The sequence below is a fragment of the Ahaetulla prasina genome, chromosome 1, assembly GCF_028640845.1.
Source record: "Ahaetulla prasina isolate Xishuangbanna chromosome 1, ASM2864084v1, whole genome shotgun sequence".
NCBI lineage: Eukaryota > Metazoa > Chordata > Lepidosauria > Squamata > Colubridae > Ahaetulla > Ahaetulla prasina.
In genome coordinates this window covers 368,199,208-368,226,277 of record NC_080539.1, presented here as the reverse complement: position 1 = coordinate 368,226,277, position 27,070 = coordinate 368,199,208, and the positions used below count along the sequence as shown (strand labels likewise).

The following is a 27,070-nucleotide window of genomic DNA, read 5'->3' as shown; positions in this document are numbered from 1 at the left end:
TACAGACAGGAGTCTTCACAAGACCAGATAGGAAAGGACTAAACAATGCAAAGGGCGGAGGGGGAGGGGAAAGAGGGTCGTGGTGGGATGGACTCAATGTTGATGGCAGAGCTTTTGGGGTGGTGGTGGGGGAAATACACCTGAGATGTCTCCCATCTTTATCCCCACCACCCCAAATGCAAGGTAGATCATGGAGAATGCAATGAGCACACACACACACTCAAATGGCCAAAGGGGAGGGAAAAAAAACAGAAGGCCAAAATAAGGTGGCTGAGGGGAACGGCGTGGGCTGAGCTTGGCGGCTTGTTTCGGACCGAAGATGCAGAGGTGGAGAATCTCTAGGGCAGCCAATTGGTTGCATTTCCATGGATGCCGATAAAAGACCATAAAGGAAGGGCAGCTTCTCTGAGAATGCCAATGATGGAAAGGATGTTCCGGGTTTCTTAAAGGCCGCATGAAGGGTAACGTCCAAAGATGCCTGCCTTTATCAGAATGCAACGGAGCAATGACCTTCGGGGTTCCCTCCGTGCTTTTTGCAAGAATTTTGGGGGGCTATAGCCCCAACATCTTGGGCAGGGACGGTAGCTAAGAGTTTACAAAGCGTGCATCCTCCCAATGGAAAACTCACTCGGCTGCGGACACAAAGCAGTTCAGGTGCCCTTCGTTCTCGTCCAGAACTTCCCGGGTGCGCGCTTCCCCCGTCGACTGCAACCCGATCACCACGCACTGCAGGAGGCAAACAGGGCAGAAATGAGACCAAGGATGGGCAGCATGTGGAAACATCAAAATGTGGAACAGAACTGGCTGATAAAACTCAGGGATTGAAAGTGATGGAGGAAGAGTGGGGGAGAAGGGAAATGGGAAGGAGATAAAGGAGGAGGAGGAGGAGGAGAAGTAAGATGAGGAGGAGGAAGAGGAAGAAAGAGGAGAGGAGGAGAAGGAAAAGGAAGAGAAGGAAAAGAAAGCGGAGGTGGGGAAAGGAGAATGAGAAGGAAAGGGAGGAAGAAGAGGAAGAGGAGGAGGAAGAGAGGTGGAGGAGAAGGAGGAAGAGGGAGGGAGGGAAAGAGAAGGAGGAGGAGGAGGAAAAGGAGACAGAGGAGGAAGAGGAAGGAGAGAAGGGAAAGGAGAAGGAGGGAAAGGAGGAGGAGGAGAAGTAAGATGAGGAGGAAGAAGTGAGAAGGAAAGGAACAGGGAGAAGAAAGAAGAGGAGGAGGAAGAGGAAGAAAGAGGAGAGGAGGAGAAGGAAGAGAAGGAAAAGGAAGAGAAGGAAAAGGTAGCAGAGGAAGGAGGTGGGGAAAGGAGAATGAGAAGGAAAAGGAGGAAGAAAAGGAGGAGGAGGAGGAAGAAGAGGAAAAGGAGAATATTTGAGTGGTTAATTCAAAGAAAATCTGCTCTCGTTCTTCTCGCTCTCATTCACAAACCATCAGAGGCAGAGCTAAGGGGAAGTTCTGCTGCCCCCCTCACCTTGCCCTTGCTCAGCTCCTCCTTGGCCAGCTCCACCAGACGACGGACTTTGGCCGCAATGCAGAGGTACTTGAAGAAGCGCTGGTGAGCCCCCCAGAACTGACCCCAGAGAGACTTCCGGGACTCCAGGCCAATGAGGTCAGCAGCCTTTTGGAAAACCACCAGAGCTTCTGCCCACTGCCAAAAAAAGAGAGGAGGGGGAGACAGTGTTTTTTTTTAGCAATTATAATAGCATTTTCAGGATTTTATTTAGTATAATTAACTCTCTGAGAGGGGAGGGACTGGCCCAAAATCAGCCAATGAGATTCCATGTCTGAGGAGGGATTACAACCTGGGCCCTCCCACTCCTAATCCATTTTTTTGCCCTATATATCTGATTGGTTCTTGGGCTGGGAGGGAGGGGCCAGCCCAGAGTCAGCCAATGAGTTTGAGGGGGGCACAAGGATCTGGACCTTTCCTCTCCTTCCTCACTATACCGGCTACCCAGAGGGGAGGGACCGGCCCAAAATCAGCCAATGAGCTTCTGTATCTGAGGAGGGATTAGAATCTGGGTCCTCCCACTCCTAATCCATCTTTTATTGTATTATTTTATTTATTTAGGAAAGAAAATTAGAATGTGTTTTTTTTTTGCCCTGTATACCTGATTGGCTGCTGGGCTGGGAGGGAGGGGCCGGCCCAGAGTCAGCCAATGAGTTTCCGTGGCTAAGGGAGGAAGGGGCGGAGAAAGTAGTTTTTCCCTCTCCCTTAGTTCCTGGCTAAATGGGAGGGACTGGACCCAAGTCAGCCAATGAGCTTCTGCATCTAATGGAGGAGGAGTAGAGTCTGGATCTCCCTCCTCCTAGACCAGCCTTTTCCCCAACTATGCTTCATTGTGCTGAGAAGGGAGGGTCCGGCCCAAAACTTCCCTTTGCAGGCTTTTGGGGCTAAGCAGAGATTCGGACCCAGATCTCACGGCTCCTTCTCTAACCATTATGCCACACTGTCCCAAAACCCCGATGAGGGACCCAAGAGATCCTGAGGGGGTCCAAACCCTGGGCTCTCCCTTTCCAAACCAGCTACAGTGCAGGGGCGGGTTCCAAATCCCATTCACTATCGGTTTGCTTGTACGTACGTGGTACTAAGCGTCTGGGAGGGTGGGCGGAGCCTCCGCCACTACCAGTTCACCCGATCCGGTGCAACCCACCACTGCTACAGTGGTAGCTCTACAACTTGTAACAGAATATCTGAGTTGGAAGGGACTTTGGAGGTCTTCTAGTCCAACCCCCTGCTTAAGCAAGAGATCCCTGTACCTAGCAAAATAGAGGAGCTTCAAGGAAGGCCAGTTCAACAGTGTTACAAAACCCACATTGCAAGTATTACAAAGTCCATGTGGCTTGGCCCTCAGGAGAAAAGTGGAGGGGGAAATAGCCCTCTACAGCAGGGGTCCCCAACCTTGGCAACTGTTGTGGCTCCGGCCCCCGAGCCAGCCCCTGAGTCTGCCCTCATGGAGGAGAGTGACTTGGAGAGTGAGGGAGAGGAGCCAGCAGGGCCTCCCTCGCCAGGACTCTCCTCGCTGGCACCGCCCCAAGCTCCAGCTACAGGCCAGGAGGAGGAGCTGACAAGGCCTCCCTCTCCCGGACCCTCCTCCTCCTCCCTGGCAACGCCCCAAGTCCCAGCTGCTGACAATCAATCCTGGATCGACCCGAGGCAGCGCTGTAAAAATAAGCGTGCGCAACAAAGGAAAAGGTGTAACAGGCTCAGAGAGTGCTGAGTCATGGAGCCACACCCCATAGGGGATAAAAGCGGATGGAGCTGCCGTTGGGCTTCGTAACGGACAAAAAAGTACCCAGCATGTGTTGCAGCTCGATCGATTGGGAGTTAAAGGCCTTTCTTTCCTGTCAGCTTGGCAACGGGACACGGTCGCTGCCAAGCCTTGTGCTTCCTACAGAAGAATCAGGTCGGTGTCAATAAAAGGACTGTGAAACTCGCGTTTCTCCCTGACGTGGAAGGGGGGACAGAACAGCAACTTTAAAAGCCTGGTGGACTTCAACTCTCAGAATCCCCCAGCCAGCTTTGCTGGCTGGGGGATTCTGGGAGTTGAAGTCCGCCAGGCTTTTAAAGTTGCCAAGGTTGGAGACTCCTGTTCTATAGAGACCCAAGGGGAAACAGGAGGATAAGCAAGGCCAGAGGATTCGACCAAGCACATGAACCGGGACAGCACTTCCAGATTCTTCTGCACTCTACTGCTAAAAAAACTGCAATATGCCTCAAATATCTTTGTATGGAAAAAAGGAAGATAACGGTAATTTTGAAGCCTTCCGATCTGCCTCCGGCTTAAAATACTACAGCAGCACGTGACCAGTCCAGCGTCACCACTTTAAGCAGCAAGAAGACAAAAGTCCCTTGTAGGCCTGAGGACCAGGAGGATGCTACAGTGAGAAAAGTGCAACCACCTGGATTTTGTAGAACTACAACTCCCAGCATTCCCAATTACTGACCACGTTAGCTGCACTGTTGGTTGTGGTTGTTGTTGTTTACCAATACTGAGTTCCCCTATCCCTGGGCTAAATAAGGAATTGAATGATTTGGTACAAGTTAGATATTTATATTTTTGGACTGATTACATACCATCAAGTTGTTATCGACTCCTTAGTGACCACTGATAGATTTTTCTCTCTCTCAGGTAGGATAGGAATTCCTATTCCTATTATTCCTATTCCTATTCTATAGAAATCAGCTGACTATAGATTTCAGGTGGCTCAAGCAAATGAGTCCAGCTATATGCCGTGTAACGGGGTGAGCTCCCGTTACTTGTCCCAGCTTCTGCCAACCTAGCAGTTTCGAAAGCATGTAAAAATGCAAGTAGAAAAAATAGGGACCACCTTTGGTGGGAAGGTAACAGCGTTCCGGGCGCCTTTGGCGTTGAGTCATGCCGGCCACATGACCATGGAGATGTCTTCGGACAGCGCTGGCTCTTCGGCTTTGAAACGGAGATGAGCACCGCCCCCTAGAGTCGGCAACGACTAGCACGCATGTGCGAGGGGAACCTTTACCTTTTTATATCAGACAGCCCCAAAGCATAAAAGCTCACCAGCTTCGCTGCCTTGTTGTAAACGTCCTTATATGCCATGTCCAGTGGGATTTCTTCTATCCGGAAAGTGACTCCAGAAAAGCTGAGCTGTCGAGCGATGTACATCCCATTCACTTTCATATCCATGGCAACGATCTCCATTGCCCCAACACCTCTGCGGAGGAGGAAGTCAAGAGAGACAGTTGACCTTTGGAGCTGCGGATTTTCCATCACCACCACCAGACCGTTCATTCATTCATTCATTCATTCATTCATTCGTATTTATAAGCCCTTTTCCCCCAAAAGAACGTAATCAAATTGGAATAAACGTTAGAAGCAGAGTTTTGAGATAGAGAGTGATGTCAACGTTGTTAGAAAAATACATCACTAGGCATGTTGGAAAAACTCCCACGCCTGTCAAAGGCCAGACACACAAGTCAAGCAGATCAAACAAAGATAAGGTCACAACGAACAACTGCAACAACTTTTGCAGCCTGGTTAAAATGTTGGTGGAGATAGGTGAAGTTAGGTCAAAATAATATTCTCATCCAGGTTGAAAAGAGAGAGCTTGGGTCAGTTTTAGCATTCAAATCTAAAAAAAAAATTATCAGATGGAAAATGCAGTGGGTTTATTTTTAATGCCCCCAGAGGCATTAGCTACAAAGGAGGCCATTCAGACCAAACGTCAAGAGGAACTGTTGGGCCAGTGGAACAAGCTGCCTCATGAACTGGGGACTTCTCCTTCACTAGAGGTCTTGAAATAGAGGAAGGGGTGTGTGTGGCATCTGCTAGAGGTGCTCCGGGAGATCCTGCACTGAACGGGGGGTTGAACTAGAGGAGCGCCTCCCCCCCCACCCCACAACACTGGGGTCCTGTGATAACCAGATGCAGCTTTACCTCTTTTCAATGGCATGGAGGAAGTCATCAAAGGAACGGAAGGGGGTCCCTTCTCCCCATATCCCCAGCCGACTCATGTAAATCATATTCTTTGGCTCAGAGGCACCTGCCGAAGAAGAGGTTGGATTGGGTTGGATTGGAGAAGGAATTGTTAGATGCATCATTGCACTGGATCAGTCCATCTTTCTTTTTCTCTCTCTCTCTATCTCCCTCCCTCTCTCTCTCTCGCTATCTATTTCTTCTAACCATCCATCTGTCCATCCCTCTCTCTCTCCCTCCCAGAATTTTTCAATCTCGGCAACTTTTAAGATGTGTGGACATCCTTTCAACCTACTCTCATGCTAGTGAGGAATTCTGGGAGTGGGCGGTCCACAAAAAATTGCTGAGTTTGAGAAACTCCTCTCCTCTCATCTGTGTCTGCCTGGCTGCTTGCTTAGCTCTATCACCTATCCACCTATCTGTATCTATAATCAATTCTATCTGTCTGTCTGTCTATCATCTATCTACCATCTCTCTCTCTCACACACACACACACACATCTATCTATCATTTCTCTCTCTCTCTCTCTCTCTCTCTCTCTCTCTCTCTATATATATATATATATATATATATATATATATATATATATATATATATATATATATATATATATATCATCTCTCTCTCTCATCTATCTCTATGTCTCTATATCTATCTATCTATCTATCTTTCTCTCTCTCTCTCTCTCTTTCTCTGTCTATCTATCTATCTATCTATCTATCTATCTATCTATCTATCTATCTATCTATCTATCTATCTATCTATCTGTCTCTGTCTCTGTCTCTGTCTCTTTCTCCTAACTTCAGGTCCATTCGACAACATCCTTTGTTCCCCAGAAACGGATGTTCAGAGCTAGCCTCGCTGCAAAACTTAGGAAAAAGGTGTGTTAAACAAGAAGCTCGTGTGGCAGCAAAATGGTGGATAAGGCTGCCCTTCTCCAGCTGGGTTCATGCTGCCCTGGTACAGTTAGGAATGGAGCTTCGGCATCCAGAAATAGTCTACCCCCCAAATGTCAATACATCTTGATTTGGTGCTGCCCAGAGAGGATACTCCGGCTATAGACTCCTCACTGCAAAGGTGCTCAGCGCGATGCACATCGCTCACCTGTGGCACTGGCGTAGACGACTCTCGCCTGAGGCAGGTTTTTCTGCAGGTCCAATACTGCTTTGCCCATCTTGGTAGAGCTGGCATTTTTGGCTTTGTGGCATTCATCGAACACAATCTGAGAGCGAAAGGCTCGTTAAGGGCAGACAATTAAAAAAGGATGGAGGGATCCTGGCAGACAGAAGAAGAGGGCTTATGACCAAAAACCCCCCCCCAGTTTTGAAGGCAAGGGAGGGGAAGAGTAAATCATGATCCTGGGTAGGGCTGTCTGCAGGTGTGGTCAAAAAAGTCAAGATGGCAGCCGGCTGTCTCATACGAGAGTACAAATGAAGATCTACCCGGAATAGCCTGATTTGAGTTCGGGAAAGAGAAAACTATCCCCAGTTGTAAAGCAATAATAATAATTATAATAATAATAATAATAATAATTTAATTTTTATACCGCCCTTCTCCCGAAGGACTCAGGGCGGTGAACAGGCAGATAAAATAATATAATACATTACAATAAAAACACTATTTAAAAAACTTATTCAATATAGCCTAAATTTAAAATACAATACAAAATATAAAATAAACCCCAATAAAATCCATGTTTAAAAACCCTATTTATGCCAGTCCTGCTCGGAAGAATAAATACATCTTCAGCTCGCGGCGAAAGGTCCGGAGGTCAGGAAGTTGTCGAAGTCCTGGGGGAAGCTCATTCCAGAGGGTAGGTGTCCCCACAGAGAAGGCTCTCCCACTGGGGGTCGCCAGCCTACACTGTTTGGCTGACGGCACCCTGAGGAGACCCTCTCTATGGGAGCGAACCGGCCGGTGGGAGGCATGTGGTAACAGAAGGCGGTCCCGAAGATATCCCGGTCCTATGCCATGGAGCGCTTTAAAGGTGGTAACCAGCACCTTGAAGTGCACTCGGAAAACCGAGTCAAAGCAGTCGATAAATCCAACACCTATAATCTGTAAGCCGCCAAAAAGAGGGCCAAAGTACGGATAATCCTTGACCTACGACCATAACTGAGCCTCAAATTTCTGTTGCTAAGCGAGACAGTTCTTAAGCGAGTTTTGTCACATTTTACGACCTTTCTGGCCACAGTTGTTAAGGGAATCACTGCAGTTAGTAATTAATTAGTAATTACTAATTAGCAATTAGTAATCCGGTTGTTCAGTGAATCTGGCTTCCCACATTGGCTTTGCTTGTCAGACGGTCGCAAAAAGGGATCGCGTGACCTGAGACACTGCAGCCGCCTGTTGTGTCTTGTCCACTCTCACCGCAGCCGGGGTCTGCTTATCTGCTCCCGAACACGGAGGAATGTATGCCTCCCGGCCCCAGTCCTGGCTCCATGCCCAGACAAGCTGCAGAGGAGGGGGCACCTCCCGGTCCCAGCCCTGGCTCCATGCCCAAGCAGGCTGCAGAGGAGGGAGCATCCCCCGGCCCCAGCCCTGGCTCCATGCCCAGGCAAACGGAGCAGCTAGACCCCTCCCCCTCCTCCACAGCATGTGAGCCTGAGGAAAGTTTACTTCCAACAACAGCTGATTGGAGTGACCCTCGCATCAGAAGACTGGATAGGCGGAGGCAACAGAAGGAAGGGAGGGGCAGGCCTTAATGAGTGCTGAGTCATGGAGCCACACCCCATGGCCTATATAAAGGATCTGCTTTCTGGCAGTCTCGTGAGTCAGGCAAAGTCGAACTTATCTTGCTGAAGTCACTTACTGGTCTCCTGCCTGCTCTGAGGACTTTGCTAGGACTTTGGGCAGAGCTGCAGAGGCCAGCCTGATTCGGATTTCCCTGATCCGGCCGTCAGCGGAGGAGTGGGACACGACACCGCCATAAAATAAGAGCCAGTTGCTAAGCATCTGAATTTTGACCGTGTGACCACGTGGATGGCTGCTACTGTCGTAAGTGGGAAAAAATGGTCATCAGTCACTTTTTTCAGTGCTGTTGTCACTTCGAACGGTCACTGAGTTTAGGTTTAGAATAGAATAGAACAACAGAGTTGGAAGGGACCTTAGAGGTCTTCTAGTCCAACCCCCTGCCTAGGCAGGAAACCCTACACCACTTCAGACAAAAATGGCTATCCAACATCTCCTTAAAAACTTCCAGTGTTGGAGCATTCGCAACTTCTGGTGGCAAGTTGTTCCACTGATTAATGGTTCTAACTATCAGGAAACAAATGGTTGTAAGTTGAGGGCTACCTGCAGTCTATGTATTAGGCAAAGCCCCAAAACCTACAGAGACTCGCTGTTTTATTTCTGTCAGGATACAACACCATCAAAATCGTCCTTGCACCAATCCAGAATCTGGTTCAACCTGGTCCTGTGCTGGCCGCCCGCTTGGCTTTCACCGATCAAGGCGGAATAAGTGGCGAATAAAATCCCCTCCGAGGTAGCCGTGTCACCGTATTTAATCTACAGGAGGAAAAGATTTTTTTAAAATGCAAAAAAAAAAAAAAAAAAGGATGAGAGGTTTTCACAATGCTGACATTTTGGGCACAGAAATGCATCCCACGTAAATTAACAAAGGTCCTTCAGGGGAGGGGATGGGACACGGATGACATATTTCAGTGTTTCCTCAACCTTGGCAAATTTAAGGCGGATGGCGAATTTAATTCCCCAGCCAGCCAAACACTGAGATATTTAATGCAGGGTTGTTGGTGACCCAGTCTGGGTGAACTTCTGCAAAAATGAATACTTGAATCTTCCTCCCCCCCACAGTCGGGTGCTTGGACTTTCTCACTCCGTGCAGGAAATGCTTTCTCAGCTTTAGCTAATTTTAAGGAGTATATAGAGTACAACTCCCAAAATTCCCGGCAAGGCAGAGAAAGCAAAGGTGGCTCCGGACAATCCAGGCCAAGCTTGGTAACTTTTAAGATGTGTGGACATCAACACTCAGAATGAGGGAGGAGGAGGAGGAGGAAGGAAGGAGTGAGGGAGGGAGGAAGGAAGGAAGGAGGAGTGAATAAGTGAAGGAAGGAAGGAGGGAGGGAGGAAGAAGAGAAGGAGGGAGAGAAAGAATGGAAGGAATGAAGGTGAGGGAGGAAGACAGAGAAGGAGGGAGGGAGGGAAGGAAGCAAGGAAGGAAGAAAGGAAGGAGTGAATGAATGAGTGAAGGAGGGGAGGGGAGGGGAGGGAAGAAGAGAAGAAGGGAGGGAGGAAAGGAAGGAAGGAAGGAGAGGGAAAGAGTGAAGGAAGGAAGGGAGAGAGGTAGAGAAGAAGGGAGGGAGGAAAGGAAGGAGAGGGAGGGAAGGAGTGAGTGAGTGAAGGAAGGAAGGAAGGGAGGAAGAAGAGAAGGAGGAAGGAGATAAGGGAAGGAAGAACGGAAGGAAGGAGAGGAAGGAGTGAAGTGAATGAATGAAAGAAGGAAGGAGGGAGGGAGGGAGGGAAAAGAGAAGGAGGAAGGGAGAGAAGGGAGGGAGGGAGGAGGAAAAGATTTTTTTAAAATGCAAAAAAAAAAAAAAAAAAGGATGAGAGGTTTTCACAATGCTGACATTTTGGGCACAGAAATGCATCCCACGTAAATTAACAAAGGTCCTTCAGGGGAGGGGATGGGACACGGATGACATATTTCAGTGTTTCCTCAACCTTGGCAAATTTAAGGCGGATGGCGAATTTAATTCCCCAGCCAGCCAAACACTGAGATATTTAATGCAGGGTTGTTGGTGACCCAGTCTGGGTGAACTTCTGCAAAAATGAATACTTGAATCTTCCTCCCCCCCACAGTCGGGTGCTTGGACTTTCTCACTCCGTGCAGGAAATGCTTTCTCAGCTTTAGCTAATTTTAAGGAGTATATAGAGTACAACTCCCAAAATTCCCGGCAAGGCAGAGAAAGCAAAGGTGGCTCCGGACAATCCAGGCCAAGCTTGGTAACTTTTAAGATGTGTGGACATCAACACTCAGAATGAGGGAGGGAGGGAGGGAGGGAGGGAAGGAAGGAGTGAGGGAGGGAGGGAAGGAAGGAAGGAGTGAGTGAATAAGTGAAGGAAGGAAGGGAGGGGAGGGGAGGGGAGGGAAGAAGAGAAGGAGGGAGAGAAAGAATGGAAGGAATGAAGGTGAGGGAGGAAGACAGAGAAGGAGGGAGGGAGGGAAGGAAGCAAGGAAGGAAGAAAGGAAGGAGTGAAAGAATGAGTGAAGGAGGGAGGGAGGAGGAAGAAGAGAAGAAGGGAGGGAGGAAAGGAAGGAAGGAGAGGAAAGAGTGAAGGAAGGAAGGGAGAGAGGCAGAGAAGAAGGGAGGGAGGAAAGGAAGGAGAGGGAGGGAAGGAGTGAAGGAAGGAAGGAAGGGAGGAAGAAGAGAAGGAGGAAGGGAGATAAGGGAAGGAAGAACGGAAGGAAGGGGAGAGGGAAGGAGTGAAGTGAATGAATGAAAGAAGGAAGGGAGGGGAGGGGAGGGGAGGGAAAAGAGAAGGAGGAAGGGAGAGAAGGGAGGGGAGGGAGGGAGGGAAAAAGAGAAGGAGGGAGGGAGAGGAAGGGAGGAAGGAAGGAAGGAAGGAAGGAAGGAAGGAAGGAAGGAAGGAAGGAAGGAAGGAAGGAAGGAAGGAAAGGACATTTTTCTCTCTTTCTCTCAATAACTATGCAATGCCCTCCAATCTACGCTATTCTCAAAGGTTTAGAACAGCACCAAAACACAAATAAAACATCCAAACTCAAGAGCGCCAGGGACTATCTCCATCGCCTTTAAATGAAACCATCTATTTATCATAAACAAACATAAGAGTTTGAATAAATCTGGGCAAATGCAGAATCCCCTGTGCCAAGTTCTCAGGACTCCCGGTCAGCTTTCCCCATGGGGTCGGGGTGGGGGGAACAGAAAGGAAGCAAAAGTTGGGGGGAACCCCTACCTTGTTTAAAGCATGGACAGGGAGGTTAGGCGCATCGATATCCTTCAGGTCCCTCTCGGCGTCGTATTTCAGATCATTTGAGACGCTGAACCTGGGAAGGAGGGGTGAGGTCAAAGATCAGCTGTGCTTTAGAATAGAATAGAATTTTTAGAATAGAATAGAATTTTATTGGCCAAGTGTGATTGGACACACAAGGAATTTGTCTTGGTGCATATGCTCTCAGTGTACATAAAAGAAAAGATACGTTCATCAAGGTACAACATTTACAACACAATTGATGATCAATATATCAATATAAATCATAAGGATTGCCAGCAACAAGTTATAGTCATACAGTCATAAGTGGAAAGAGATTGGTGATGGGAACTATGAAACAATTAATAGTAGTGCAGATTCAGTAAATAGTCTGACAGCTTTGCTGGCTGGGGGATTCTGGGAGTTGAAGTCCGCCAGGCTTAAAGTTGCCAAGGTTGGAAACCCCTGCTTTTAGAAGCTGTTTTTTATCCCCAAGCAGGGATTAAAAAAACCCAGCAAATTAATGTGCCAAAGCTGACCAAACTAAAGATGCTAGCCGGATGAATACCTGGTAGGCAGATTTTTATCCCCCTCTATTTTCCTCCCCAAAAACTAAGCTGCGTTTTATACTCCGAAAAATACGGTAAGTTGGAGGCTTAGCCTCGAGGACCCTCTACACCGGGAAAGGAATACAGAAAAGAATAGAATTTATTGGCCAAGTGTGATTGGCCACACAAGGAATTTGTTTTGGTGCATATGGTCTAAGTGTACATAAAAAGAAAAAGAAAAAAAAAACCTTCATCAAAGATACAACATTTACAACACAAATGATGGTCATAGGTTGCATTTCTGAGAGCTTGAAAACAGAACTGCAGGGACTTGATTGCTTACCACAGAGCCTTCTTCCTTCCCTTCAGATAATTTTCATAGATGATCCCTGCAACGGTCCGGCCTTTCCCTACGCCCGCACCGTCTCCTATCAGGAATCCAGCTCTCTGCCCATTGGGAAGCAGGTTTTCGTGTTCCTAGAAATCCAGCAGAAAGGAATTCCAATGGAGGAATCGAGCGAAGTGGCACTACAGTCTTAGCCGGGTTTCGTCAATCCTGACTAGGCGGGCTCAGTGGCTAAAGACCACTGAGCTCATCGATCAGAAAGGTCGGCGGTTCGGCGGTTCGAATCCCTAGCGCAGATCTCCTGCGTGAGCGGGGGGGGGGGGGTTGGACTAGATGACCTCCAAGGTCCTTCCAACTCTGTTACGGTTAATCCCGCCCCAAACCCACTTTTTTTTTTTTTTGTTTACATTTATACCCCACCCTTCTCCGAAGACTCAGGGCGGCTTACAGTGTATAAGGCAATAGTCTCATTCTATTTGTATATTTTTACAAAGTCAACTTATTGCCCCCCCAACAATCTGGGTCCTCATTTTACCTACCTTATAAAGGATGGAAGGCTGAGTCAACCTTGGGCCGGGCTCGAACCTGCAGTAATTGCAGGCTACTGTGTTCTTAATAACAGGCTTTACCAGCGTGAGCTAAACCGGCCCCTCTGAGCTAAACCGGCCCCTTGGTGTGCATGTACCTGGCAGGCGTAAATGATAGCTTCCAGCTGCAGCGCAGAGAGCAACCCGTTTTCGGCAATCGATTCGGGGAGAGAGAGGACATAGGTGATATCTGGAGGAGGGACGCTGGAAAGGGTGCTGGTTTCTACCACTCGGTCAGGATGCTGTTTCCCGATTTTCGCTGTAAGACGAAGCAAAAAAAAAAAAAAGACAAGCGTCAACCCTTTGAATGTTTCTTGGGAGAAACTTCAAGTTCTTTGCAAGGTGTCAAAGGATATATTGGACCAAACAAGCCAGCAATTCAATTAAAACCAGGGGTGAAATGCTCCCGGTTCAGACCGGATCGCGCGATCTGGTAGCAATTGGGGCAGGTACTTCGGAGAACCGGTAGCAAAAATCCCTGCCCCCACCTCCAATGCCCACGCCTCGCTGTTCCTCTTCTCTATCCCTGAAGCTCTCAGTGGTGATATAGCTGCAAACGGCCTTAAATGACTGCCGGGGCGCTTCAAAGGGCCGCACTACAGCTGATCAGCGCTGTAGGCGGCTAGTAGACCAGTGCCTCTATTTTTAAAGAAGGTAGCCTGCCAAAAAAAAGCACTTGGTAGACTGGGGCCTCTCAGTAAAAGGCACTTGGTAGACTGGGGCCTCTATTTTTAAAGAAGGTAGACTGGTGCCTCCCAAGTTTTGTATATTATTTTTATTATTTATTATTATTGACCATGCCCATTCAGTCGCCTGACCACCAAGCCACACCCACCAATTAAGCCACGCCCACAGAACCAGTAGGGAAAATTTTTAGATTTCACCCAATTAAAACCCTATTTGAGGAGGGGCGGGATTTGAGGCCCTTAGCCAGGTTTCATTCATACATTTCATAATTTCATAATAACAGAGTTGGAAGGGACCTTGGAGGTCTTCTAGTCCAACCCCCTGCCCAGGCAGGAAACCCTACACCATTTCAGACAAATGGTTATCTAACATTTTCTTTTCTTTTCTTTTCTGAAAATTATTTATTTATTTTTAAACATAAAAAAGAAAACTCATCAAATCAAGTTCATTACAACGTGCTGCATGGGTGCTAACATGTCTTCCTCTGCATTCACAAAATAAACATCTCTTTCATACATATATCTTATACTTATCTTTTCTAACATATCTTTCCATCTAACCAATTATAGAATAAGTCCCATATTTTATAGTACTGCTTATCTTCTTGCTCTCTAATTTCAAATGTTAACTTACTCATCTCTGCACATTCCAACATTTTTCTAATTAGAATAGAATTTTATTGAATAGAATTTTATTGGCCAAGTGTGATTGGACACACAAGGAATTTGTCTTGGTGCATATGCTCTCAGTGTACATAAAAGAAAAGATACGTTCATCAAGGTACAACATTTACAACACAATTGATGATCAATATATCAATATAAATCATAAGGATTGCCAGCAACAAGTTATAGTCATACAGTCATAAGTGGAAAGAGATTGGTGATGGGAACTATGAAACGATTAATAGTAGTGCAGATTCAGTAAATAGTCTGACAGTGTTGAGGAAATTATTTGTTTAGCAGAGTGATGGCCTTCGGGAAAAAACTGTTCTTGTGTCTAGTTGTTCTGGTGTGCAGTGCTCTATAGCTGCTTTTGAGGGTAGGAGTTGAAACAGTTTATGTCCAGGATGCGAGGGATCTGCAAATATTTTCACGGCTCTCTTCTTGATTCGTGCAGTATACAGGTCCTCAATGGAAGGCAAGTTGGTAGCAATTATTTTTTCTGCAGTTCTAATTATCCTCTGAAGTCTGTGTTTTTCTTGTTGGGTTGCAGAACCGAACCAGACAGTTATAGAGGTGCAAATGACAGACTCAATAATTCCTCTGTAGAACTGGATCAGCAGCTCCTTGGGCAGTTTGAGCTTACTGAGTTGGCGCAGAAAGAACATTCTTTGTTGTCCTTTTTTAATGATGTTTTTGATGTTAGCTGTCCATTTGAGATCTTGCGATATGATAGAACCCAGAAATTTGAAGGTTTCTACTGTTGATACTGTGTTGTCAAGTATTGTGAGAGGTGGAAGTATGGAAGGGTTTTTCCTAAAATCTACCACCATTTCTACGGTTTTGAGTGTGTTCAGTTCCAGATTGTTTTGGTTGCACCACAAGGCTAGTCGCTCGACCTCTCGTCTATATGCGGATTCGTCATTGTCTCGAATGAGACCAATCACTGTTGTGTCATCTGCGAACTTCAGTAGCTTAACAAATGGATCATTGGAGATGCAGTCATTGGTATACAGAGAGAAGAGAAGTGGGGAGAGCACACAGCCTTGGGGGGCCCCTGTGCTAATTGTACAGGTATTTGATGTGATCTTGCTTAGCTTCACCTGCTGCTTCCTGTTTGTTAGGAAGCTTGTGATCCACTTACAAGTCTGTTCCGGTACCTGTAGCTGGTTTAGCTTAGTTAGAAGAATGTCTGGAATGATGGTATTGAATGCTGAACTAAAGTCTACAAAGAGGACCCTTGCATAGGTCTTTGGAGACTCAAGATGTTGTAGGATGTAGTGCAGAGCCATATTAACAGCATCATCTGTTGATCTATTTGCTCGGTATGCAAATTGCAAGGGGTCTAAAAGCGGATTCGTGATGGTTTTCAGGTAGGAAAGCACTAGCCTTTCAAAGGTTTTCATGACTACAGATGTTAGAGCAACTGGTCTGTAGTCATTCAGTTCCTTGATGGTGGGTTAATAATCTTATATATAAGATTATTTCATCTTGCGAAGATAACTTTTCATTTTTCCAATTTTTTGCAAATATTATCCTAGCTGCTGTAATGATATTCACTGAATCTGCACTACTATTAATCGTTTCATAGTTCCCATCACCAATCTCTTTCCACTTATGACTGTATGACTATAACTTGTTGCTGGCAAACCTTATGATTTATATTGATATATTGATCATCAATTGTGTTGTAAATGTTGTACTTTGATGAACGTATCTTTTCTTTTATGTACACTGAGAGCATATGCACCAAGACAAATTCCTTGTGTGTCCAATCACACTTGGCCAAAAATTCTATCCTATTCTATTCTATTCTATTCTATTCTATTCTATTCTATTCTATTCTATTCTATTCTATTCTATTCTATTCTAGTATATATCTCAGGTATAATTCCCAACAGCAAGACTTCTGGTTACCCAACATTTTCTTAAAAATTTCCAGTGTTGGAGCATAAGCAACTTCTGCAGGCAAGTTGTTCCACTTATTAATTGTTCTGACTGTCAGGATATTCCTCCTTAGTTCTAAGTTGCTTCTCTCCTTGATTAGTTTCCACATATTAATGTATACATATATTAATCACTGTCCATTTTGAATTGATCTCTGGCCACCGTTGCCTTCCAGTCAGAGATAGTTTCTGGCTGTTGTTAACTGCCCTATTGTGAGCCTTTGAATCTCCTAAGGGCCATCAATGGTTTCTCCGTAACTGCTAGCTAGGACTGCATGAACTGCAAGGGTCAACAGCCGCTTCAGTCGTGCCCAGAAGACAAACAATGATCTAAAACAGGAGGAGGCAGGAGTTTAGCAAATCAGGAAGTCAGGGATTAAACAGTGTTTTCCACCTCATCCATGGTTGTTTTACACAGGGAAAGTCCACTAAGTCTTGACCTCAGATTTTAGCCCTTCTCAATCCCTCATCCTTCCAGATGGAGAAAAAAAATCACCCCTTGGTGGCTTATCTGGCTGCCTGAACTCATTTGAAGTGATTACAGAAATAAAATCCCAAATACAAATCTCAACAAACCCCCACCACTTGAGTCAAAAGTTTTGTTCAAGCATTACACAAAGGTGTGTGTGTGTGTGTGTGTGTGTGTGTGTGTGTGTGTGTGTGTGTGTGTGTTTAAAAGTGAGGAAATGAGCAGTTTAGCTCGTCAGGAGCCCTGGTAGGCAGTGCTTAGAATGCAGTATTGTAAGCTAACTCTGCCGACTGCCAGCAGTTCGATCCTGACCGGCTCAAGGTTGACTCGGCCTTCCATCCTTCCGAGGTCGGTAAAATGAAGACCCAAATTGTTGGATAGTGCTGTTGCATATTGATACTAGCTCCAGAAAGCTAGTGCTGCTACCCTAAACTAGTTCTCCCTCCAAAATTGGGTCCCTAAAATTCAGTCCCACCACTTCCAGGGATGTCCACAGAAGATCTGAAAGCCATTCTGCCTTCTTTCCACCAACCTTCCTATGTCGTCCAGCTTTGCTATAACCCCACAAACATGACTAGTTTCACACAATACGCCAGGGTCAAATTCATGCAAACCACGCTCTGACTGTGCCCAGCGTACGAGTCTACTCAAAGGCAATTGCGTGGGATGGAATTTATTTATTTATTTATTTATTTAATCATATTTGTATACCGCCCTATCTCCCAAGGGACTCAGGGCGGTTAACAGGCACTTAAAAACACATAAATACAGCATAAAAACAATATTAAAAAACTTATTCTAAAAGCCCAATAACTAAAAAATATATAAAAATAAAACCCAATTTAAAACCCGTAAATTTAAAATCTAACTCAGTCCTGCGCAAATAAATAAGTATGTTTTAAGCTCGCGGCGGAAGGTCCGAAGGTCTGGAAGCTGACGAAGATGAATGAGATGGAGGTCTCTTGTTGACCCCCAAATCTACTTCCCCTGAACCACCAAATCCTACAGCTGGAAAGGAATTCCTGCAGCTGCCAAGTCTAACCTTCAGCTCAATGCAGAGTCCAAAGTAAAGAATTTTAATCAAGACATATGTAGGCTCTCCAAAACCGGTTGAGACTGAGTCACTCGTTTCGTTGTCCCTTGTTCTGCTGCTATCGTGTTGCAACTAAGGAAGCACTTATGGTTATCCTGTTTACAGATAACGCTGAGAGGGAAATGGTGATTTGGTTGTAAGGAGTTCTGGGGGATTTCCTACTCACACAACCTGCCCCGCCTGCTACCACCCACACAGTTTAGGCTTCAAATATTTGCAGAGTCAGGAAATTGAATGACACAACATTACCCCTGCCTTCCATTGATTGCGCAGAAGAGGGTTTCCCAACCTTGGCCATTTTAAGACACACGGACTTCATGGCTGGCTGGGGAATTCTGGGAGTTGGAGTCCATGTGTCTTAAAGTGGACATGATTAGGAAACTTTGTTCTAGAAAGATTAAATTTCCCTTCTTAAAATTGCCATAGCTTTGCTGCTTGAGAATTCTGGGAAATAACAACAACAACAACAATAACAACAACAACAAAAACAACAGAGTTGGAAGGGACCTTGGAGGCCTTCTAGTCCAACCCCCTGCCCAGGCAGGAAACCCTACACCATCTCAGTCAGATGGTTATCCAACATCTTCTTAAAAAATTCCAGTGTTGGGGCATTTACAACTTCTGCAGGCAAGTTGTTCCACTGATTAATTGTTCTAACTGTCAGGAAATTTCTCCTTAGTTCTAGGTTGCTTCTCTCCTTGATTAGTTTCCACCCATTGCTTCTTGTTCTACTCTCAGGTGCTTTGGAGAACAGCCCAACTCCCTCTTCTTTGTGGCAACCCCTGAGATATTGGAACACTGCTATCATGTCTCCCCTAGTCCTTCTTTTCATTAAACTAGACATACCCAGTTCCTGCAACCGTTCTTCATATGTTTTAGCCTCCAGTCCTCTAATCATCTTTGTTGCTCTTCTCTGCACTCTTTCTAGAGTCTCAGCATCTTTTTTACATCGTAAAAAAAGGAAGTCTAATAGATCTGGGAGCACCAAGCTGGGGAAGACTGGACTACCCAACGTAAGAAAATGCCTGGGATTTTAAGCCAGAATTATTTTTGTTAGGCATAATACCAGAAATATATGATAAAGGGGATATTTGTATATTTGATGCTAGATTTTTTAACAGCAGCAAGAATTGCAATTTGCAAAAACATTGGAAAAGCGAAGAAAGACCTACTACTAAAGAAGATATAATTTTAAAAAATATTGGACTGTGCAGAAATGGACAGATTAAAATTGAAGTTAAAAGAAAAAAAAGCCGCAGAATATTTTCAAACTTGGGACTTGCTTTATCAATGGTTGAACCACAGGGGTAGAAATTAGGAATTTCAGATGTATTCCTATGTAAATGAATGGGTTCAGACAGTATGCAGTTCATTAAGCACGTATTGAATGGAAAGAGAAAACCAATAATATATTTTAAAAAAAATAGAAAATGCCTGGGGTTGACCCACTCACATTTGGAAGGGATATAATCGGCGTACGTCTCTGTGTGACCCAGTTCCTCTGTTTCGTCATCGTCACCCTCCTCTTCCTCTTCTACCTGAGTTTGGGACTGAAATGGAATGAAAAAACAGAAATGTCAAGACAGGTAAGTAGCAAAGTGGCAGTAGAGCAGGTGTGTGATCCATTAGTGATACTCCCAGAATCAGAGGTGAAGATACAGGGGGGCTTCTAGCATTTGGAGAGAGATTGAGAGGGGGTGGAGTCAAGTGGGAAGTTAGCTTAGAGTCTCTACATCAGAGGTCTCCAAACTTGGCAACTTTAAGACTTGTGGACTTCAATTCCTAGAATTCTGGGAGTTGAAGTCCACAAGTCTTTTTTTTCCCCACCCATAAAAAAGTTTTATTTTTACGATCATGTCGAACAACTCATTCAATGTACAGTTATATACAATTAGTCGGGCCTGTCCAGTCACCACCCCACTTTTTAACACTCTTCCCTCTTTTACCTTCTTTTACTTTCCAGACCTTCCTCTCCTTCTCTTATCTACATCCTCTCCTCCCTCCACCCTACACCTTCCTTCTCCCTCTTCTACCCCTCTTCCTTCCTCTTCTCCTCTTTCCTACCTCCTACTCTCTCTATTTTCCCTCCCCACCGTTCTAAAATGGCAACTGGGCAGACCCAACCCTACATTAATTATATTTATACATCTTCAATAATCCCTGTACATTAACCATCACTCTACCCCCAACCCCCCAATTCCCCTCCCCCTTACCCCCCACCCCGACTTCCCAGAACAAAATGCAGGGTATCAAAACTAACAATCATAATCTAAAATAATTCCTAAATTATAATCTCTAGTCTCTCCACACTTAGTCACACTCTCAATTCCCCTAAGTCCACAAGTCTTAAAGTTGTCAAGTTTGGAGACCCCTGCTCTACATACTCACAAGAGGACAAAGTCCAACTTCCCTTGATTGCCTTCGAATCTTACCTAGTTTTACACAGGTGCAAACCAGAGGTGAGTTTCAGCAGGTTCTGACCAGTTCTGGAGAACCGGTAGTGGAAATTTTGAGTAGTTCGGAGAACTGGTAGTAAAAATTCTGACTGGCCCCGCCCCCACTCTGCCTTCCAAGTCCCAGCTGATCGTGAGGAAATGGGGATTTTACAGTATCGGCTTTCCCTGGAGTGGGGAGGGAATGGAGATTTTACACTATCCTTCCCCTGCCACGCCCACCAAGCCACACCCACAGAACCGGTAGTAAAAAAATTTGAAACCCACCACTGGTGCAAACTGTTAGTCCGAGAAGATTACTGTATGTGGGCTTGAGCAATAAAACAATAAATTGAAACCTTCACAGGTGGACCTACTTATTCATGCCTGACATTACTTAAATTAGATTCTCTACAAAACATTAATGTCTCGGCAGCTGTTGGTTTTAAAACACATGTTCATGGGCTTTGAACGAAATATAGGAAGTGAGGAAGAATACACATGATGTGGTTATCGCTCTCTGAATGGTATAATCCAAAAGCACCAGGAAACCTATTGTTGAAAAAAGTCTTGACTTCTATTAAGGAACTGGAAATACGATTATTTCTCATAACAAAATCAGGAAGTGCGTAAAAATGTGGGCTGAAATCTCCAAATCAAGAAGGAAATATCATGCTTGTTCTATTATTATTATTATTATTGTTATTACTATTATTACTATTACCGTGTTTCTCAGAAAATAAGTCTTATTTTCTTTTAGGCTTGACAGTAAGCACTCGGGCTTATTTTCGAAGTGGTCTTACTTTTTTTTGAGGTGCACCAGGCCAGACTCGGTGAGCTGGATGCGCCGTGCACGCACCGTCGCCTCCGTTCCGAACCATCAGTTTTTGGAATGGAGGCTTTTTGGCGAATGAACGGGAGGAAAATGGGGAGGGGAATTTTCCTGCCTGCCATCCATTCCTCAAGCTCAGCACAGACTGAGGGAAGGACGGCAGGCGGGAAAAGAACCCTCCTCATTTTCCTCCCGTTCGCCAAAATGCCTCCCGTTCACCTCCCAAAAAGAGGGAAAAGGCAAAGCAACTGGCCGCGGAGCTGCTGGCTTCGGGGAAGCAGCACCACAAGCAGAAATGCTGTGCCCAGAAAGAGAAGGGCAAAAGCGGTATTTGCGTTGCCACAAGGGGCCAGCGGGCTGCAATGGCAGCTGGACAGTCCCCACCACACCCTGTGCCGCCACTCGTGCTGGCCACACCCATCCCCCCTGGGCCAATTTTCGAAGTAGGGATAATATTAGGGTCATCCCCCAAAAAATTAGGTTTGGGCTTATTATTGGGGTGGGTCGTGTTTTCGAAGAAACACGGTATTACTATTACTATTACTATTACGAATAGAATAGAATAGAATAGAATAAAGAATAAGACTAGAGATAGAATAGAATAGAATAAGGAATAAAAGTAGAGATAAAATAGAATAGAATAGAATAGAATAGAATAGAATAGAATAGAATAGAATAGAGAATAAGAGTAGAGATAGAATAGAATAGAATAGAATAGAATAGAATAGAATAGAATAGAATAGAATAGAATAGAATAGAATTTTTATTGGCCAAGTGTGATTGGACACACAAGGAATTTGTCTCCTGTGCATATGCTCTTGGTGTACGTAAAAGAAAAGATATGTTCATCAAGAATTGGGCCGTGGGTGGCTCAGGCTGTAAGACAGTCTGTTATTAAAACACAGCTGCTTGCAATTACTGCAGGTTCGAGTCCCACCAGGCCCAAGGTTGACTCAGCCTTCCATCCTTTATAAGGTAGGTAAAATGAGGACCCAGATTGTTGGGGGCAATAAGTTGACGTTGTATATAATATGCAAATGAATGACGACTATTGCTTGACATAGTGTAAGCCGCCCTGAGTCTTCGGAGAAGGGCGGGATATAAATGTAAATTTAAAAAAAAAATAAAAAAATTCTAAGGTACAACACTTAATGATAGTCATAGGGTACAAATAAGCAATCAGGAAACAATATCAATATAAATCATAAGGATACAAGCAACAAAGTTACAGTTATAAGTGGAAGGAGATGGGTGATGGGAACAATGAGAAGATTAATAGTAGTGCAGATTTAGTAAATAGTTTGACAGTGTTGAGGGAATTATTTGTTTAGCAGAGTGATGGCCTTCGGGGAAAAACTGTCCTTGTGTCTAGTTGTTCTGGTGTGCAGTGCTCTATAGCCTCGTTTTGAGGGTAGGAGTTGAAACAGTTTATGTCCAGGATGTGAGGGGTCTGTAAATATTTTCACAGCCCTCTTTTTGACTCGTGCAGTATACAGGTCCTCAATGAAAGGCAGGTTGAAAGCAATTGTTTTTTCTAATTATCCTCTGAAGTCTGTACTATTACTACTACTATTACGTTGTTGTTGTTGTTGTTTTCCTAGTCAGCCAGATGTTTAGACTGGATTTGGCACTTTTATCCATCCATTGAGTCCTTCCCAAGCATCTGGAATAGCCAGTTGTTATTGTATAGTATATATATCATAATACGGTATAGATTATGGTGTTAAAGATATTGTTGTCGGATGTAAGCTGTTCCAAGTCAAGCTGCCTTTTGCAATTGACTGAGAAGGATTTTGTCAATGCCGATGGTGTTCAAGTGGTGCTCCAGGAGTTTTGGGACTGCACACAAGGCGCCGATCACTACCTTTGCTTTCTTTTGCCAAAGTTGTATTTCTATTTGCTGATTAATGATCACTATAAACTTACGTCATTTTATTTTCTATTTGCATATCTTATATATTTTCTGATTTTCTCCAGTTTTTTCCTCTTCTCTTCTGCTGTCTATGTGTCCACTATCTGCTGCGGTCCACTATCCAGACTTTCTTGTCCTTCTTCTCAACAATTGTTAAGTCTGGTGTGTTCGTCGTGTGGCAGGTACTTATCTATTTGCATTCTAGACTCCCAGAGCACTTTAACTTCTTCATTTTCCATTACTTACTCTATTTTTGTGGTCCCACAGTTCTTCCTTGCAGGTAAGTTTCCCGCGGATTTTCCAGTGTGCCCATTGTGGCTACTTTGTCAGGCCATTATTTGCAGTCGGTCTGTGTGATCTTCTTATAGCTGCTAATCAAGTAAGTTTGCAATGGCAGTACTTGCTGTCTTTTGCTGTCATCTCGATTCAACTGGCTTTGTCTGCGTTTCTTTTTAAGGCTTGGTCTTTGGCAGCCAGAATCAGTCTCTCTGCTCTCTTTTTTCAACTTTCCTGCTCTTAACAATTGCCAGTTCTTTTTGTTATTTCCTTGGCCTTCAATTGTGTGTGTGTGTGTGTGTGTGTGTGCGCGCACGCTCACATAATCCTGTGCCTTGCCATGTCACTTTTTTATTCTTCATTTATCTTTTCTTATAGACTACAACCATTGGCATTGACAAAATCCCCATCAGTCAATTGCAAAAGGCAGCTTTATTCGAATAGCTTAGATCCTGCGATGAGACATTTAACACCATCGAATATCCATATATCAAAACAATGCTACAGAGCTCTGCACACCAGAACAACTAGACACAAGAAGAGTTTTTTCCCCGAACGCCATCACTCTGCTAAACAAATAATTCCCTCAACACTGTCAAACTATTTACTAAATCTGCATTACTATTATATAATATATAACATAACAACAGAGTTGGAAGGGACCTTGGAGGCCTTCTAGTCCAACCCCCTGCCCAGGCAGTAAACCCTACACCATCTCAGACAGTTATCCAATAGTTATCCAACATTTTCTTAAAAATTTCCAGTGTTGGAGCATTCACAACTTCTGCAGGCAAGTCGTTCCACTTATTAATTGTTCTAACTGTCAGGAAATTTCTCCTTAGTTCCAAGTTGCTTCTCTCCTTGATGAGTTTCCACCCATTGCTTCTTGTTCTACCCTCAGGTGCTTTGGAGAATAGTTTGACTCCCTCTTCTTTGTGGCAGCCCCTGAGATATTGGAACGCTGCTATCATGTCTCCCCTAGTCCTTCTTTTCATTAAACTAGACATACCATTTGAACTTCTCATCATTCCCATCACCCATCTCCTTCCACTTATGATTATATGACTGTAACTTTGCTGCTTGTATCTTTACAATTTATATTGATATTGACTGTTTCCTGATTACTTAATTGTAGCCTATGACTATCATTAAGTGTTGTAAGTATTGTACCTTGATGAATGTATCTTTTCTTTTATGTATACTGAGAGGGTATGCATCAAGACAAATTCCTTGTGTGTCCAATCACACTTGGCCAATAAAAAAAAATTCTATATCTGGCTATTTCAGGTCCTTGAACTCCGTAGATGAATACAAATGCCATACAATCAGTCTGGATGTGGCTGACTATTCATTCAACCATAATACAGGTAGTCCTTGACTTACGACCATATCGGAGCCCAAATTTTCCGTTGCTAAGCAAGACATTAGTTAAGTCAGTTTTGCCACATTTTACGACCTCCCTTGCCACGCTTGTAAAGTGAATCAATGCAGTTATTAAGTAACACGGTTGTTAAGTGAATCTGGCTTCTCCGTTAATTTTGCTTGTGGTCACATGACCCGGGACACTGCGACCGTCATAAATATGAGTCAGTTGCCAACTGTCTGAATTTTGACCATGGGAATGCTACCATGGTTGTAAGTGTGAAAAACAGTCATAAGTCACTTTTTTCGGTGCTGTTGTAACTTCGAACGGTCACTAAATGATTTGTCGTAAGTCAAGGGCTACCTGTGATAATGATTGGCCTGCCTTCATTACCTTTATTACCTGAATGCTTGAAAGACGAGGGATGTCCTGAGTGGCAGTGATGTGATTTTCTATTCCCTGTAAGCCTTCGAGACTTTCCAAATCAGGAGGCAAGACCTGAACGGAAAAAGAAATATGGAAATTAGAAATATGTTAAGAGCCAATTCCAGCCAACCCCATTGGGGCGCAGAAGCTAATCTTCTTAATCAGTGGATGACTTCAGAGTTGTAGTCTAAATTGAGAAATGGGTTTTTGCTGGGGTTTTTTTCTCATTGCCACTGTTGCGATTGTCTATTTCAGTTGGATATTTGGGAGTGCTATAGCTCAGGGGTCACCAACCTTTCGGACCTCAGGGACCACTAAATTCATAATTTTAAATCCTGCAGACACCACTAATATGATCTGCCTAATGACTGGCTGGGTGGGCGTGACTAGGCGGGTGTGTGACTGGGTGGGCATGGCCAACTCGATGTCACTCATGTCAAGGGGTGCCTCACCAGCCTCTACTTGTCCCTCCCCTCCCAGCCACTCCTCGCCTTCCCACCGGGGCTCCTTAGGGCCCCAGCAGGAAGCAGTTGTTGGAGCTAAACAGCCACCATGAGAAAGAGTTGGCAAAACAGCTCAGTTCAAATTGGATCTGACCGAGAAGGAGGCTCAGCAGAAGCACCTCACTCAGGACTACGAGCATAGGCAGAGGGAAGACCTGCAGGAGTGCAAGGCCAGGTACCGGCGCCTGGAGGCTCAGCGGACTGAGATGGTCAGCCAGTTCCATGCCATGATGCAGTCCCACTGGAACGAAGCCCTCTGGCTCTTCGCCACCAGCGGTGCGCCAAGTCGAGTCGGAGGGCAAAAAGGGACATATACACCCCTGGAATTTTTAGGCAAGAGTTCCCAGGAGTTCTGAGAGCATCCCAGCAAAAGGCTGAATGAACTAGTGATCACACAAAATGGGGGAAAAAATGTTTATTATTGTTGTTGTTGTTGTTATTTGGCTGGAAAGTTTTTAGACTGCTCCTGATGGTGAAATGGGCAGCATATCAATTTAATAAATAAATAAATGCACACCTACAGATTTTGACTGATCAGCTGATCGATTGCTTGATTCTTGGTTGCCCAGAGGAGAAGGAAGGTATAGGTTTGTTGCTCATTCCAGTGGAGACTGGATTCTTTCTTTCTTTCTTTCTTTCTTTCTTTCTTTCTTTCTTTCTTTCTTTCTTTCTTTCTTTCTTTTTTCCTTCCTTCCTTCCTTCCTTCCTTGTCATTGCACCTCGTACAATGAAATTAAATGCCATCTTCAGTGGCCCCTCTGAGAGAGGCCAGGCAAGAATCCATAATCCAAAGGCAGATTGAATACATTTAGACAGTAGTCTATGTGGAAGTATTGTATTAAATGCAGATCTATCTATCTATCCATATTTTCTACCTACTTTCTATCCATCCATCTATCTATCCATCCATCATCTACATTATCTATCAATTATCTAAATCTACCGGTATCTATCTATCTATCTATCTATCTATCTATCTATCTATCTATCTATCTATCTACTATTATCATCCATCCATCCATCCAGCTATCTACTATCATCATCCATCCATCCTTCCATCCATCCATCCATCTAGCTATCTATCTACTATTATCATCCAGCCAGCCCGCCAGCCAGCCAGCCCGCCAGCCAGCCAGCTATCTACTATCATCATTCATCCTTCCTTCCTTCCTTCCATCCATCCATCCATCCATCCATCCATCCATCCATCCATCCATCCATCCATCCATCTAGCTATCTATCTATCTATTATTATCATCCATCCATCCATCTAGCTAAAGGTAAAGGTTCCCCTCGCACATACGTGCTAGTTGTTGCCGACTCTAGGGGGGCGGTGCTCATCTCCATTTCAAAGCCGAAGAGCCAGCGCTGTCCGAAGACATCTCTGTGGTCATGTGGCCGGCATGACTCAACGCCAAAGGCGCACAGAACACTGTTACCTTCCCACCAAAGGTGGTCCCTATTTTTTCTACTTGCATTTTTACGTGCTTTCGAAACTGCTAGGTTGGCAAAAGCTGGGACAAGTAACAGGAGCTCACCCCGTTACACGGCAGCACTAGGGATTCGAACCGCTGAGCTGCCGACCTTTTG

At 44.8% G+C, this 27,070-nt stretch overlaps 1 protein-coding gene across 5 annotated transcripts in view; it reads right to left on the bottom strand.

Annotated features, from left to right (window-relative positions):
* The window catches only part of SBNO2 (strawberry notch homolog 2), a 174,324-nt gene that overhangs the window by 40,343 nt on the left and 106,911 nt on the right, over positions 1 to 27,070 (bottom strand). For 4 of the 5 annotated variants that reach the window (XM_058163530.1, XM_058163534.1, XM_058163529.1 and 1 more), the window contains 11 exons: positions 24,945 to 25,049; positions 19,190 to 19,286; positions 12,978 to 13,138; positions 12,290 to 12,423; positions 11,384 to 11,474; positions 8,813 to 8,956; positions 6,554 to 6,671; positions 5,411 to 5,516; positions 4,535 to 4,688; positions 1,465 to 1,641; positions 629 to 726 (listed from right to left, as the gene is read on the bottom strand). In XM_058163530.1, the coding sequence (XP_058019513.1) occupies positions 629 to 726; positions 1,465 to 1,641; positions 4,535 to 4,688; positions 5,411 to 5,516; positions 6,554 to 6,671; positions 8,813 to 8,956; positions 11,384 to 11,474; positions 12,290 to 12,423; positions 12,978 to 13,138; positions 19,190 to 19,286; positions 24,945 to 25,049 (1,385 nt within the window). The remainder of the gene's footprint in view (positions 1 to 628; positions 727 to 1,464; positions 1,642 to 4,534; positions 4,689 to 5,410; positions 5,517 to 6,553; positions 6,672 to 8,812; positions 8,957 to 11,383; positions 11,475 to 12,289; positions 12,424 to 12,977; positions 13,139 to 19,189; positions 19,287 to 24,944; positions 25,050 to 27,070) is intronic. The other variant, XM_058163531.1, reaches the window with a different exon arrangement.